Source organism: Manis javanica, chromosome 12, assembly GCF_040802235.1.
Source record: "Manis javanica isolate MJ-LG chromosome 12, MJ_LKY, whole genome shotgun sequence".
Lineage (NCBI taxonomy): Eukaryota > Metazoa > Chordata > Mammalia > Pholidota > Manidae > Manis > Manis javanica.
The window spans coordinates 17,555,879-17,572,729 of NC_133167.1; the positions used below are offsets into that span (position 1 = coordinate 17,555,879).

Below are 16,851 nucleotides of genomic sequence, written 5' to 3' on the forward strand. Positions count from 1 at the left end.
TTCAAGTCATCCAAGCTGCTACTGCCCAGCTAATCTGAGAAATGCATGCCAGTTAATGAATAATCATGATTTAGTCTAGCCTTCCCCACTTTCCACCCCAGCTAATGTTTCTATTTTATGAGCTTTAAATCCCTGGAGTGACCAGCCAGCTGACAGTACGTCGAGCTCCCTGATTCTGCCCCTCTGCTGGAGGAGGGTGTGCCGGAGGTGGCACTGGTGGGGTGTCAGGGGCCTGATGATCTTCACTGCCTCCATCCTGTCACTTGATGGGCCTTTCAGCTTATCAAGCTAGCCTTGCCTTCCAGAAATGGGTCATTCCACACTTTTCTAAACTATATGAAGAGTCAAGTTCTGGGCAATAAGGTACAAGTGACTTGGGGGATGTGATTGGGCAAGTCACATGTGGGCCTCAATTTGTAAAATGGGAACAAGGAAAAGCACCTCTCAGGGTGTTGTAGGGAATATCATGGACTAACATATGTAATTGCATATATCCCAGCACCTGAGAAAAGAGGGAGAGGGGTCTCAACAAATGACTCCTTTCCTTCCTCTTTCGCAGTGATTAAGAGATATGAGCCAATATTGGAGTCAGAAAGTCTGGGTTAGAATCTCAGAATCCTGGCTGGGATCCCCCCCTTTTTTTTAGCTGTGTGAACTCAGGCAAATTATGAAAGTTCTCTTACCTTACTTTCCTCATCTGTAAAATGGGGCTCATGTTGTACTCACCTGTTTTGAGACTGAAGGAGATAATGTGTTAAGGGCTTACACAGGTGCTCTGCATGTGAGCACTCATTGAGCTCTTATGTCATTAGGATTTCTGTCCTTTGCATGTCCCTCTCCTCCAGCCACCAGTCCCCTTTAAGAACTGTTGCAAAAGGCAGAGAGCCTATGAAAAGCAAAAGAGTAATACTTTTACTCCACAGGGAAACTGAGTAAACTAGGTACAGTGAGAGGGAGCCAGTTCAAAGCCAGGAAGCTAAGAAGTGTGGTGGCCCAATGACCACCTCATGCAAGGGGTGGCTTTGGGGTGAAGGGAGAAGCCAGTTACACTCCCTGAGGCCTGAAATGGAAAGAACAGGCTAAAACTACAGCAAGAAAGCTGGAGGTGAGACACTAGGAAAAACTTCCTTGCTCAAGAGCACAAGTAAGTAGATGGAGCAAGGGGACTTCTGTGCTTTCTGGGGGGCCTGGGCCTGAAGGGCAGGGGGCCTAGCTTTGCCTGCCCTGCACAGCAGCCAGGAGTCCCGGAGAGGCAGCACTTCTGTTGGGATGAAAAGTAGGAAGCAGCAAGCATCCATCCTCAAGGGAGCTGGCGGGTGGGAGGATGCTGGGTTCCAGCAGACGCCCTCAGCCCCACCCTATCTGGTTGGGCAGAAGTCAGAGGCTCTGGGAGAGTTCAGCCCAGGGTCTGGCCAGAAGTGGGTGTGGGCCCCCTGGATATTGGTCTGCCAGGAATAAACAGACCTCCTGGCCTCCTCCTTGTGGGATCCAGGATGTCTGTGTTTCTTCGCTGCTCTGTCTAAACATCGTGAGTGGGATGACGAGTGAAGGGAGCCGGGAAGCCTGGGTTCTGTCCCCGGCTCAGCCGTTCTTCCTTACGGATCATCCAGTTCCTCTCTGCTCCCCCATCCATCGCCGGGACTGACTCATCTCCAGCCTTCTCCTCTTGGCCCAGAAGCAGGCTCTGGTGCAGGCGTTCTCCAGATGCTCCATCCAGCGGACTGCGCAGGCCCTGGAGGCCCCACCCTGTCCCCATTCTCCTTTCCTCAGGTAGAGCCCATATCATGGCGCCCAATGCACTACGGCAGGTAGCCCTCCTGAGCCTCCTGTGCCCACTCCATTCTCCCAGGTATTTTAGTTTCTCTTACCCTTGGTGTCTGAGACTGGGTGTGGTAGGCAAGGGCTGGGGGTACTAACTGGGTGGGTGCTGGGGCTTCCTGGATCCTAGCTGGCCTTCCTGAGCAGCTGTTCAACACTCTTCACTCCCACAGGTAAGAGCGGACAAGCCTTTGGGAGCCTCTGAAGGGCTCTGGCACAATCCCATGACTGAGACTGACAGGATCCCGGGTTCAGGAAGCCGTCAGCTCTTTGGACAAAAGAGCCTGGTCCTTCCTTGAAGGGCTAAACAAGCCAGACTCAGGCTTCCCTAGAAGCTGCAGGAACCACTGTGCTTTGAGCAACTCCCAGAAGGGGGCGGCCTTGAACTTGGAACAGCCCATGCTTGGGTCTTAGTCCTCTCCAGCTGTTGGGACAAGAACAGGAACTGACAACAGCTAAGTTTGCTCCCCATGAGGACGACGCAGCAGCAGGCTCCATTTCCCTTCCAGGTGTCCTGCCTGTCAGAAGTAGGTGACAAGGGCCTTGTCCTAGGAAAACACTGGGTGTTTTCCATGGGCGGTGACCTCTTGCCACTGCAGGCCCCAGGCCAGGCCCACTGGGGGCAGCACTCCCCAGGGCACATGTTTGTTGAGGGGATGAGCACATCTTGTGTCCTGAGAGTGAAGAGTCCATGTAAGTGAAGTCCAGATGACTGAATGACCTGTGGCTTTCAGATTTCATGACTATGACTCACTGTGACAATTTAGACAAGATGGGTATGTATATACCTAAAACACACCTCAAAATCAGTACTTACCCTCGAGAGGTGTAATGCCCTCAGATTAGTTTATACTATTCTTTTAAGATTCTGGTGATTAAGTTACACGTGATAAACATACAACACACACGCAATGAGTGTAAAACGAGAAGTCTGAGTAAGGTCGGGACTGTCAATAGCACTTTCCTGGCTGTGACACTAGTGTGGTTGTGCAAGATGTTACCACTGGGGGCACACTGAGCGAAGGGCACTCAGGATCTGTGTCTTTTCTCACAACTGCATGTCAATCTATAATTATCTCAAAATAGTTTAGGAAATAAAGCAATTCATTAATGAGTCTCAGGCCAGTCTGAAACACACTGTATTAGACAGAGACAAATTAAAAGGGAAAGCAAGAAGGCAGGAACTATTAGGATGGCCCTCAGACCATTTCAGGGGTTGGTAATTCTTTACCAAGCAAAACTTCGGAACCAGTTTTATTTTAGAAATCAGTGTCCTGCTAACGGGAAGAGAATATACTCTGCTAGGCCCTGCACTGGTAGGTAAGCATCTCCAAACACGCAGTTCCAGCCTTTTGGCTATTGTATGAGAAGAGAAACCATGGCTAGTTTCCAGCAGGCGTACACCTAAATACCCATCCATGTCCTGCAGAGCCACACACACCATGGAACATGTTTGGGATATGCTATACATTACTCATGATAAAATAATACACCAGAAAATACCTTAATATGCTGATCACTATCCTGGGAGCTTCTTGGCCACAACCACCCAGACTTAGTAACCAAGCTTTACAGTTAGCGTGCTCAAGTTTACTCAGAAATGCCAACCAAGCGCACATCTGGCAGCCTATCCTCTCCTTGAAGGAGAGGCTGAGAGGCTCCTGAACCTAAGGTCTTCCGGCTCAGGTCTGCAGGTTCAAGGGCAGTGCTGGAACACCCTCCCTCCCTTATCCTCTTTCGGACATAGTCCAGAAAACCAGCAAATTCTCATGTAAGATAGAAAGATTTTCTTTATTAATGACCCCAACCGTATTTCTTTAGATACAGGAGTTTTGAACTCAAACACTTAGGAGAAAACAAGTTAAGACTGCATTATCTTGCAACTCATTACCAGTAACATATTGCAAAGCGAAAACAGCTTGGAACAAAAGGGGAAGAGAAGGGGAGTGAGGGAGGGAAGGGGAACGAGGGAGGGAAGATAAAGAAAAGGAATTAAGTTGATCAAGTGGAATTCTTTTTTCTTCTTTTTTTAATTCTTGGGAACTATGAAGTCCTTGCAAGCACAGCTTGTTTCTGCAGATTATTTTCCAAACGTGTACAAAATGGAACCAAAATGGAGAATCCCTTAAGAGCCTGAAGAGGTGCAACATTAAAAGCTACGATTATCCAGTAGCAAGTGTTCCAGCCTTCAGCTGCCAGCCGCTTCCTCTTCCTGTTCCCAGGAGTTAGCGGGATGAGAACGTCTTCCCCCTTCAAAAGCAGAGAGTAAATGTGAAGGCTAGTTTCTGGCTCATCCTTCCTTCCTCTCCACACTCTGGGACTAGGGGTGGGATCCCAAAGACCCCAAACATGAGCCAGGAAGCTTCCTTAGGGAGATGAAGAACTCCAGGCAAAGGCTAAACACAGCCTTCACAGAAAGGTTTCATCCACTCTTTCTTCCCACTGAATACTTGGGGTATCAGGTAGTATCTGTGCCAAGTCCATGAAGACATTAAATGTACCAGGTCAGATGGGAGAGTCACTTGCCCACAATCCATGGATGGCCTAGAACTACCTGCATTTCAGACTGGGCTCAACCCTCTTCCTAGAACAGTGTTCAGGCTCCTACTCAGCTGTACCTTTTCAGGCTAAAAGACAGCAGTTCCTGAAATCTTCCACCATGGGAGCAGGATGTCCCAAGCAGCCTTCAAACTCCCAAGGCTAAAGGCACTTTGTGTTGCCATGTAATGACTACCTTCTGGGTTACAGATCACTTGTCTCACTTTAGGCTCCTGAGTCACAGTGTCCTGTTCCACCCAGTATTTCCCCAGAAGGGCCAGCTTTGAGGATAGGCTGGTTCCCAAAGACAGAGAGCATCTGGTCAGGCAGCCTGGAGGCTGGAGCTGAGGCAAAAATATGGGGGCTACATTTTTCCTGCCTGGAATATCTCACTCACCCCCAAAATGCCACTCTATTTTAGTATCCTCTCCCTGCCAAAGAAAAAGCTCAGGAGTGCTCAATTCTGGCAGAGGGCACTATGGGGTGATGCCTCTGATCCAGGGTCATTACTCACGGCAGGCCCACCACCCTATTCCGTGCTGTTCAGTTCTGCAGACCCCCTCCTTCTCTGTTACATGTGAGGGGGCCCTGGCTTCTCCTGCTCCCCAGCTAAGCAGTTACCTACTCACCCTAACATGATCTGGTTTTGCGGGTGGATGCAACTGTTCGCCACCCCTTCTCCTTTCTGGGGCCATCCTCCGCTGAAGAGAGGTCATGGGGCGGAACAAGGCAAAACTACTTGTTTTAAGTCCTAGGATGGAGGTTTACGGACCATTTGTTCATTTCGAATGGTCCTCCTCCTCCTCTTCCATTTACCCCAGCAGGACAGGAGTTGTCCCTGCCCCTTAAACAATGCAATCATTTTGCAGTGACCCCAGTGACCAGGCCTGTGACTAGGGAGCAGGGGACACCAGGCAGTGACTACCTGGTGGGCTCTTCTTCTGAACAGACAAGGCAGCCCACGACTACGTATGACGCCCAGCCTCCGTCCGGCATATGACAGGCTGGCCAGGTCAGGCTTCCTTCTGCTATACCTAGCTGCCAGTTCACCTCCTGGCCTCTACTAAACTGTATGTCTCTTCACTGGGTCCTGAAAGTGGCACAAAATTGGTTGCCCCCACTTGAGGTCACCAAAGTAGTGCCCAAGTGAGAAGAAGAACACACCTGTGGAAAGCAAGCAGGGAAAGGGGAACTTGTCAACTCCAGGATGGAGGCAAGGTTCTGGAGGGGCAGCAAGAGGATGTGTGTTCCAGGGCACATGCTCTCTCCTGCCTCCCCATCTTTGTTAGTTTCCCCATTTTAGGCTATGCCAGGAAGCTGCAGAGTAGAAGAAACTGCTGCCATTTGTTGCCTCTTTAAGCAGAGGCTCTAGCTACAAAGGCTGACCGCCACTCCTTAGGCTATGAGCAGCAGGCACACAGCTACCGCAGTAAGAGGGCTTTAGTACCAATTACCTGATGAGATAAGGGCAGTTTCTAAAGCCTTTGCCTAAAGTGTCCTGGGTGATTTAACCTGCCCTGTAGGTTGTTTCTGAGATCGAAAACCTCCTGCTCAGGTATGTAAGAGTCAGACAACTCTCTCATCCTGTCAAGTGGCAGCAGAAATTAACTTGGCAGAAGAGGCCTCACCTGCCAGGAGAGGGAACTTGAAGCCCTATGCCCACCATACCCACCCTTGGTGGCAAAGGTACTTCAAGATACTGGGTGTTGGCAAATCCACTGGCCATGAGTGTGGGAAGGCTGAATTCACCTCAAGACTTGAATTCAATGGGCACGAAAGCTACCCCATGAGCACCCGTTACCTTATCTTGACAACAAGACTGCTTGAACTTCACAAGAAGGGGAACCAATACCTAGCACCTTGCACAAAGACCTAAATCCCTACCTAGGTTCTAAACCACACCGGCCTCTCCTGCATGCAGAACTGCATGCTGCTGAGAGCTCTACTCAACATGTGAGTCCCTGATAAAGACAAGCCCCTCTCCATGCAAAATTCCTGCTGAGAAAAAGAAAAGCAAAGCACCAGGAAAGAGAGCGCTTAAGGGCTGGTTCCAGGCCTATTTACTCAACTAAATGTCCTTAAGCAAATCAGTTCATTTCTCCAGGAAGACCTCGAGAAGGACAAGACTGACCTTTCAACTCCAGCCCACAGAGAGCAAAGCTTTCTCAGTAAGTATCCCTTATTTTCTTCTGGCTGCTGTTTGTTCTCCTAGTACCCCAAGATGGGGAAGCAAGGAAACCACATGTAGATCATCTAGAATCGAAAACCTGTCCACCTCATCTTTAGTCTGTCAGGTAGCTATAGGCCCAACTTTGCCTGCCCAGACACACGTCAGAGGCCAGCATTCCTTCCACTGCCTTCTTGGTGGGCTCAGGGCAGGAAGGGCCCTGCTGTGGGACGGCCCTACTTACGTGATTGTTTTCATTTCTTTCTTCTCAGCATCTGGGCGTGCGCGGTTCAGCACCTTGAGGAAGTCAGATGTTTTTGCTCGCATACGTGTGTGAATATAGGCCTGAGTGCAAAAACAATAGGTACCAAAATAGAGTCAGGTTCTAGAATGACAGCTTTGCTTTCATTAGAAGTTATCAGAAAGGTTTGGGGAACAGACACCTTGGGACTGACACAGGCTCAGGCAGGTAGGTAGGAGGACAACCCTTTCTGGAGACAAGTTGTCCCTGCTATGGGGAGGGGTCGGGGAGAGAAGCAAGAGGGCCATGGTTTCCTGAAGACTCCAGAACCATTTACTTAAGAATTCACAGAATGGCCTGGACTACAGGATGCAGTTGCTGACTCTGTGGAGACAGACCCGGAGCCTAAGAGCTGAGTGTGGCTCCTCTCACCTTAGAGCACTTGATGTGGTAGTGCAGGTAGTCCCGGAACGTGTGGATCAGGTTGATGGTGTTGTCTCGAGCACTAGCATTGGTGTGGCGAGGGAACAGCACTGAGGTGGGGCACAAACAAAGCGTCAGGGTGTAGCACCAATGCCAAGGGTGGGAAGCCCAATAGCCTAGAGTCACCTCCAATCTTTCCTGGCGTAAGTACAACCCACTAGTTTCATTATGTCAGGCTTCATCAGGGTTCTCTCTCCCTGAGATGAGGAAGGGGTAAATACCATCCCAGGGCAATATGAAGGAGTGCAGAAGGATGAAACAGAAATGGAGGGGAGCACGGCAGAAAACTAGGGCTCCCCAGGGAAAGGGCTTGGTTCTGGGCATTCATTCTGGGTCTGATTCTATTCTGTGGCTATGCATTCTGAAATTCATCCTCTGCCTGCCACAAAAATGCTAGCTGCCATTCTATAGCTCAGCAGTCTCTCTGAAAGGCAATACTACTGGCTACCTGTGTGGACTTTGGAAAAAAACACTTTACCCTAAGAAATCAGGATCAGGAAGCAAAGCCTGTCATCCTAGGTGCTTAAGCAGAATAAGCCTTCAGAGATTCCAGAGAAGAGCCGGTGGTCTTGTGGTGAAAACCACACACTAAGGTGTAAGGGGTAAGGTAAACTCTCTTGATGAGGACAGTCAGGAGGAGCTGCTTTGGCTGGGGGCTGAGAACCCCCCACGGTGCCAACCACTGAAGCCTCATGCAGTCACGCAGCCTCTAAACTGGGTAGACCTGTCCCCCTCTCCTTTTGACTTCTTGGATCCTCTCTATCTTCTGCACCTACCCTACTCAGTGGACTCATCATCAGCAAAATCCCAAGTCTGAAGATTTGCTGAAATGAAAAGGAATGCCTAATAATAAAAGGTGGGACCCGTGTTAATCTTTCCTGAATAGAAACGACCAGGATAGGAGATAATCACACTGCACAGAATCTAAGATGCTGGTGACTGGGAGTTTTACCGTTAGTTTTTGAACCACAGAGAGAGAGATGCTGCCAATTAGAGTGTGACATGCCATGCACTCTAAGTTGCATCCCAACCTCAAAGACAGTGATGTGAAAATAATTGAGCAACTTAATGAAATAATGGTAAAATCAACTCTCTCATCACCCATAAACTGGTAGACCTTCAGCACTGAGGGGAAATAAAAGGAGACATTTTAATGCCATCAGGTGCAGAGGATAAGATGTTATGCCAAACTGGCAGCTATAGCAATGAGCAAGCTCACTAGGCTGAAGGAACTGTAAGAAGGGAAAACCTGAATTTCTTCAGTGGAAGAGTGGAGTAAGTGCATGGCTGCAGCTCTGGCTTAATAAGCAAGGCCAAATGACAGAGAATTCCACCCCCAGCTGCTTAGCAGTGCTTATGTGGTCCTAACTTCTAAAACTTGACATGAGAGGCTATGTTTCCTTTAGGACTGAAGAAGAACAGGAGAAAAAGGGAAATGGTTACTGAATGAAATAGCAGGTGACCTCACTCAGTGTTCTGTGACACACCTCCTACAGTTATGGCAATGGCACCAGGAACAGTACGATATGCCTGGTTTCATTCCCCTGAACAGTTTAGCAAAAGTCTGTCCGGGCTCAGGCACTTTGCAGTCTGAAAGTCAAGTGCACCCGGGCAGCAACCCCACCCGGCTTACCGAAGGTAATATAGCCAATGTTGTCCCCTACGGCAGCATCAGTGTCTTTTAGCTCCAGAGGAGGTTCCCTGTGGCTAAAGAGGACTTGTGGGGCTGTGTGGCTGGCTCTGCGTCCTTCTTTGAACTCCTGCCAGGATGAAGCAAAAAGCCATCAGAAAAGAATCTGGTGTAAGATGAACAGCAACTTATGCTACGAGGTTTTCCCCATGAGGTGTGACCTTTGTAGCTCTATGGCCCTACAGATGCCTAACATGAAATATAAGGTGCTGGCTGTATCGATGCCCTTTAGATTCAGAAAGGAGAGATTATATAGTATTTAACAAGTCTGATTTTCAAAATGTTATTTAAAGCACTATTAATCATCTTCCTTTTCTCTTATTTTGGAACACAGACCATAAAATTACAGGATTTAACAGACAACAAATTGCAAAGCACCAGGAGAATCCGATTATATTTAGGATAAGGACTACTATTTATTAGTTTCTTTTGACTTTATGTGGAAAGAGGTTGTATTTTTCAGGAAATGTTTAAAATTTCAGGGTGAATGGAACCAAGACTTCAAGATGAAGTCTTAACCACTTTTAGCTTTGTATCACTTCCCTCACCTCCATATGCATGAACACCATGCCTTCTCTGGGCTCTGGGCCTTTGCACAAGCCTTGTTTCACCAAGGTATGTCTTAGATCGTGTTACTATTTCTAATTCATCAACAACTTTAGACCAAATTTAAGCCCCTCTTGGGGGCAGAAGACAATGGAGCTAAAGGAGCTGAGTTGTGTCAGGGTTTGCTGAGAAAAGGACACTATCTGACATGAGAACTGAAACCCTGATTTTTAATTTTGGCTGTGGAATGGTCCTGCACAAAATATCACCACTCTGCATAAGAGCTCCTCACCCTCACCATCCTCATCAAACTACAGAAAAATGACTGAAGATGTAAAAACCAGGCCATTCCTTCTGGGTTCTAATCTCCAAACCTTAAGCTTTCCCAACCCATACATTCCTGTGTAAAAAGACAAGTAGTAGAAGGCATCCTGTCTCAACCCTGACCTGTAATAAAACTAGATATTCCAGCAATGCCAGTAAAACTGTATGATCCAATTCACTGAGTGATGGCAGAAGGATGGAACCAAGGGCTTGCCAAGGCCTCTGAGTTTTGAGTCCCGAAAGCATGGTCACACCACCATTTGGTCTGCAATTATCTTCTACTGCTGCTCAAATATTACCTCTCATAATACTGTCTTCAACAGACCAGGGCAGCTGGTTGTTCTCTCCTTAAGAGTTCCATGTCTTTACTACAAACTTCTACTATTATACTTTAATATTCATTAATCCATCTAGCTTCCCTACCAGGTTATAAGTTCCTCAAGCCAAAGGATCTGGCTTTATTCATCTCTGGCTTGCTCAATGACAGAAAGCACTTTCACCTTAACTAACTTACTGTCATCACGCTGTAAGGAAGGAGCAGATATGTTTCCATTTGCAGGTAGGAATAATGCACACTAGTTAGCAAGCCCTCAGCAAATTAATGGCAAAGCAAGGGTAACACAGGTGCAGTTCTAATGCCCAGTCTTGGACCTCGCCAAGATACAGAACAGGTAGGTAACTGTCTGCAAGCATTTTCTTGTGTTAATAAGGTTCCTGAAGGTTCCAATTCACTGGTACATGTGGCATTCACAACCAGATGCGGTATTTATAAATTTGTGGTGACTTACTAGCATTGTGTAATACATTTAAGACTTGGTTAACAATATACTTCTGATTTGGGACTCTCCTTTAGCCAGTCTCAGGTCTTTGCTCCTCCATGGTTCTCTCTATAATAAACACTTCAGAACCAACCACCAACCATCCCCAATAGCTCTTAGATTTCATTAGTGTCTTTGTTACATATGTATCAGCCATACTGCCTGTTTTTTTCTCCCTACAGCTAGGTTGTCTTTTGAGCGTCATATTACTTCTCTTTTCCATCAAAGCATAATTTATCATAGGAATTTCTGAATAAACCTAAGTATACACAGAAATTTAGTATATGATAAAGGTAGCACCTTAAAACAGTAGTGTAAACAAGAGCTTTTAAATAATTGCTACTGGGACAAGTCAGCAGCCATTTAGAAAAAAAGACATCCATTTTTCATACAGTATACCAGGAAAAATCCAAGCAGATACAGAAGATTTGTGTGTCAAGTAAGAAATTGAAAAAAGTAGTACAAAAAAAATATAGGGAAATTCTTTACAACTTGGAGTAAGAAAGAATTTCTAACTACAACTCAAAATTCAGAGGCCATAAAAGAGAAGATTGATGAATTTAGCTGTGTGAAAATAAACTTCTGCATGGGGATAAATTTGCAACTTTTATCACAGACAAACAACTAATTTCCCAACTATATAAAAAAATTGAGAAGATCAATAACCCAACAGAAAAATGGGTAAAGGACATAAAAAGATCTCACAGGAAAAGAAAAACAGCCTTCATCATAAGAAAAAATTTTTTGACCTTGTTCAACAGTGACCATTTTTAACCCATCAGATTGGCAGAAATCCCTAAGTTTGACAGCAGAGCCTGGGGAAATGGGCATTCTCATGCACTGTAGGTGGGAAGGAAAAAGATACCACCTCTTTGGAGAGTTTGGCAGTATCTACTATAAGTACTGACTTTGATTCAGTGTTGCTGTTCAGGAAAACATCCTATAGACACAACCACACATGTATACACACAGAAGGGTCTTTAAAATAACACATTCACAACTGCCTAAGAAGTAGATTGCTTGTCTTGTTTCTGAACATCCACTTAACTTTTCTTAGTTACTTAATTACTGGACTGACTTTAAGATACAATGTGAAAGAATTCTCATTCACCACACTCTACTCTCCAAAAATGTAACTTGTTCCTAGTGCTTTTCACAGAATAAGCACTGGAATGATTACTCCACCAGACTTTCTCTCCTACTCAGCTCGGATGCTATAAATACAGTGCACCAAAGCTGAGCACCAGGACATCCACGTGAGCAGGGAAAGGAAGCCCCCTCTCTTTCCTAAAGGCAGTTAAGCGTCCCTCAGAGTCAGCCTGCCAAATGACAGAAGCAGGAATCAGGCTCTGACTAGGGTGGAGGAGCACGCCCACATGACAGAGCCCACTGAGACCCAAGGCAAGCAGATGGGTGACCAAGAGGAATTTCAAACAGTGTCCCCAGGTCACACAATATTCGGTGTTTGGCATCCATTGTTCTTTCTCCTGAAATCTAAAGTAACAAGGCCCATAAAAATTCTCAGATGATTCACACTGGGAGAAAATGTACAAAGTTTGAGTCCAGGTTTCTATGGTCATTTCAAATAAATTACTGCAGCCTTTGAATTTGGAGAGGGGAGCAGGGCAGATGGCTTCCTGAGCAGAGCTTTTCACATTCCTAGACACCAGATGGGCCTGCCTGGTGCCAGGCCAGTCACTAAGTGCAGATACTGTCACTGCAGAAATGCAGAGACACTTTTCCCTTTTAGACAAGCACCCGACCACATGTACTTGAGGGAGTTGTTTAAATTCACAGGCAAAAAAAGAATACACTACATTTTCCTAAGGAGAAAATTTCCAGTAAACTCTCCAAGATAAGATCTGTTTGAAGCACAAAAATAAATTAAGACGTCGTCTGGAATAAAATGGAACAAGACTGGTAAAAAAACCAGCCAAATCTAAATATATCTTCATAGCTTTTAAAATTAGTTTGTCAGACTGGATTTAGCCCCATTTCTAAGCTTCTGCACTTAATCCCCCTGTCAATTCTGCATAAAGGCACATGAAATGCCTGCCTTGACTTACATTTAGGACCCAAGAAGTATATATCCATATGCCTATGTGGATACAAACAGGTGCATTTTCATGAAGTTTAGTTCTCTCAAATGCTGGAAGGACAATATTCCCATTTTTCTGTATAGGGGCTCTCAAATGAGAGTTTCTGATTAATAAGCCTAAACACAAAAGCCACTAGAGATGGATCAAATTGAGGATATTACTTTTTGAAGATTTCCCTAGCCACTGAGAAACATTACACATAACACATCTTCACTATATTAAGCACAACTATCTTTCAATTCTATCTGGCAGAAAAGATTCTGTCCCAGAATTCTTATATCACATCACTCTGCCAAAAACAGAATGAATGTACAAGTTTTTTGAAAATTGAACCAGTGCACTAGATTATGAATGCTGAGCCCTCTCAGATGAAACCAGCCTGGATGCCACTTTACCAATGAGCTTTCGTGTCCTAGAGCCAGCAACTGGTTAGCAGACAGCATGACAAAACTATGATAAGTGTACTGTACGAGACTTGAGTCCAACTGTTAAGTGTCCTGCTAACCCCCGCCCCCACTGCTCTTAGTAGAGGAGCTTCTGAGGGAGGTTCTGTAGTGACCTTGATCAAACTCAGGCTGATTTTCTACCTTATTAATGCATTATCTACCACTAAAGGATCTTCTGTAGACTCCATTCTGAAGATTTTAGGATAAACCAAGCCAAGAACAGACATTGCTAGAAACCTGAGGAAGCACAAGAAAGTAGGAAATGCAACCAAGCTTTCAATAAAAAACCGCCTGGCAGGAAGGATGCTTGATATTCAGTTGTACTGTTAGTATGCTTAATATTCAACTTTCCCTCTAGTCCAGTCCTGCTAAAATCACACTCAGTGGGTTTGCTGGGGGCTGTTAAAATCTTCAACAAGGGCCAGCATCAACAGAGCTGTCAGTTCTCTTTTCTACTCAAAGCATACGGTGTGCTTTGGTGCCAAGGCATAAATCACCATGGCATGGTTTCTCCCCCAAGACGTCTGTTCCATACCTGCATGAATACCTTTCCAATGACCACATCGTCATCATCCTTAAACACTGTGCTGAAGACTACTGTGACTCTGTCCTTTTTAGACTCAACATACCTGAGGAGAACAAAACCCATATGCAAGTAAGTACAGAATCATCATGGGGGTTTGTCAAGAACTCCATCTGTAAGCGAAGGAGGGTAAAGTCATAAATCTCTAATTCTTAAGACAACGCACGCTGGGTGAGATTACATATTTATGGTCAGCAAAGTTAGTATAATAAATGCATGCCCTAGAGGGGCAGGAGATGAAAATCACCGAAAATGGAGGTTGTTAGCTTGTTTGTATGGTTTGACCTGGAATCTAGAGTTAGTGATTCTCAGAACTCCTAGACAGAAAAACTCTTAAATAAAAAAAATTCCTTTATAGACTGTGTGCTTCATGGTATGTAGATGATCTCAAAGTTGCAGTTAACACAGAACCTAAGGTTACCCTCTGCCTTCTGATTATCCATGCTATGTTACTGAAGGGGACTAAGAATAGCGGTGCCTTAAAGCACTCTTTTTATCTTTTGCCAACTTGCAATTATCTGCAGACTAGAAGAAGTGTCTTATGAGCAAAACACTTCAGGGGAATCACACAACAGAGCTAGCTGTATGTCTTTCAGTAAACGCGTTAGACAGAGCCACACCCATGCTTCAGGACACATTCTATACTCACATGGTCTCGTCATCCCTATAATGGATAACTGCCCTGTTCTCTCCTTCTCTGCCCTCTTCTTGGAACTGGAAGTATTTCTCAAAGACAGAGGCAAAACAATTTCGTTTCAACATGCCAGCTTGATGCACAATGGAATCCTTGGATGCGGGCAGATTTTCAAGGTCATATAGCAAAGAAACATTGTATCCTGGAGGGAAAAAAACACCCAGCAGCTGTATTAAAAAAAACTTTCCAGCTTCTAACATTTTATTTTGTCTCAGCATCCATACTTTTAACCCAGGTGGAATGGTGTCCATTCTTACCTACTTCATAGGGCAAAGGAACTGAAATAAAACTTAAAATCACTGCAAAAATGCTATGCAAACATCTGAATCATTACCAAATATGACTGATTACAAATATGGAGTGGGAGGAAGTTATAATCTGGGAACTTTAAAGTTCAGTGCCCCAGACACAGGGGGGTTGTGTATGCTGTCAAGCTCTAATGTGAGTTACACATTTTTCTATTTGTTTAACATGCCAAGTGCCAACATGGTCAACAGCTGGGTAGCTTTCTGGTAATATACTCCCTTACATGTCATTGTGAACCTTTTGTGGATGGAGGTAGGGTATGAAAAAACCTAAAAAATTTATCTGTATATAAGTGCATAAATATATATAGAGATTTACCCTTGCCCCAGTGGCTTTTATTTGTAGACACTATAAAATTTTCAAAGTGTTTAAAATATTTTACTTTATTTGGTCTTGATAAGAATCCTTTGGATGGACAGTGACTGTAATGGTGTATGTGGAGGACTTGATAATATGGGTCAATGTAGTAACCATAATATTGCTCATATGAAACCTTCATAAGATTGTACATCAATGATATCTTAATAATAATAATAAGGAAGAATTCTTTTAAGCACATAGGCCAGATATAGTTATTCTCATTTTAGAGGAAAAAAAGAGGTTCAAAGAAGCAAAGTGCCCTGCCAAAAGCAGCAGGACAGAAGTGCAGAAAACTCTACTTTGAGTTGAACAAACAGGTCCAAATCTTGGCCTTGTCTTGTGACCCTGGACAAATGGCCTAACCTCTGTAATTCCTGCATCTGTTTAAAAAGGGGTGGGGAGATGGGGGAGCCTGTTGGGAGAATTAAAAGAATGTACAGTATTTTATTAAAGTCCCCAGAACATATGAAGTCATCAATATATGGGCAGAAAAAGGACTGAAATCCAAGTCTACTGACCACTACATTATTCTGCCTCTTTACAGCATGTTGAGTACAAATTCCAACAAGGCTGGGACACTACTTTATATAATCAAATGATTAACATGTGCCAAAATGCCTATAGATGATTTTGCAAGAGTGTCTGTACATCACTGAGGATCATTTCATATTCTAGGTAACTGATGGGAATAATTTTACCAGAAGACCACAATTTTACATTCTCAGTATTTTAAACCTTTGTATTTTTTTGCTATTTAATTTCTTCCCCAAGAGCATTCCTGAGGTCTGTGTTTTTTTGTCGGATCTATCCTCATGGACAGCATGGGTTATCTAGTCTCTGGTCTAGGCAGTACTTAGCACATTTTTGGCACTCCAGTGTTAAATAATATCAATGACCATTCCATTCTGGATACCTGAAAACCAGATAATCAAATAGACGAGACTAGGTAAAAAAAAAAACATTTAAATTGGAGGTCTGCTAGCTTTAAGAAACCACATAAAACAAACTAAATAAAACCATAGCTAAAGCCAGACTTTAAGTAAGGCTTCTGATATGATAAAGAGAATATATTTAGGATTAAAAAAAAAAATCTAGTATGGCCTGCTGAGTTTTCCAAACTTCTAAACTCACAGAAAAAGAGGAGAGATGATACTTTCACACATTTTTATATTTTGCATTTTTATAAACACAAATTCTGCAATCTGGCAATGTCTGTACTTAGCAGGAAACAGAAGAGAAAGTCCAGGAACAGAAACATAAGCTGTGTTATATTTCAGTTGTTTTGATAGATTTCACAATCTGAGCTGTGACAAGCAAGCCCAAGAGTTCCTACATGATTTTTCAGTTCTAGTTCTGTTTCTTTCTGCCGTTCTTTCTGAAATTATTTGATTCCTCGCAAAGCTTAGTGTTATCTTTCTTTTGGTTTTTAAAATTTCAGCAATACGCTCATACTATCAATTTAGGGGTTAACACATTTTAGTATTCTTGTGGACTGCAGTCAAAGTTCTCATCCGCAAATACTCCTAGTAACAAGTTACATTCCAAAGACAACTCTCTTTACTCAATATTCTGTTTCCAGAGCAGCATACAGAAGATATGGGAAGATATTCTAATGGTAGTGGTGAGGCAATATCATGTTAAAAAAAAAGTAGAGGAAATAAAGTAGCAAAAGTAACTGGTGTTAAAAGGAAGAGACAGACACATCTTCTTACTTAGAACAATTTGCTAATCAAGGCAC

The 16,851-nt window shown here is 44.3% G+C and overlaps 1 protein-coding gene and 1 long non-coding RNA gene across 3 annotated transcripts in view; one reads left to right on the forward strand and one right to left on the reverse strand.

Annotated features, from left to right (window-relative positions):
• LOC140844950 (uncharacterized) lies at positions 1-3,778 on the forward strand. Its single transcript, XR_012123536.1, has 2 exons — positions 1-1,849; positions 1,992-3,778. It is a non-coding gene; the product is annotated as an uncharacterized lncRNA (long non-coding RNA).
• The window catches only part of ARPC2 (actin related protein 2/3 complex subunit 2), a 27,105-nt gene continuing 13,844 nt past the window's right edge, over positions 3,591-16,851 (reverse strand). For both annotated transcript variants that reach the window (XM_017645609.3, XM_017645610.3), the window contains exons 6-11: positions 14,403-14,589; positions 13,706-13,799; positions 8,881-9,007; positions 7,197-7,297; positions 6,768-6,868; positions 3,591-4,068 (exon numbers count right to left, since the gene is read on the reverse strand). In XM_017645609.3, the coding sequence (XP_017501098.1) occupies positions 4,044-4,068; positions 6,768-6,868; positions 7,197-7,297; positions 8,881-9,007; positions 13,706-13,799; positions 14,403-14,589 (635 nt within the window). In that variant the 3' untranslated portion in view covers positions 3,591-4,043. The remainder of the gene's footprint in view (positions 4,069-6,767; positions 6,869-7,196; positions 7,298-8,880; positions 9,008-13,705; positions 13,800-14,402; positions 14,590-16,851) is intronic.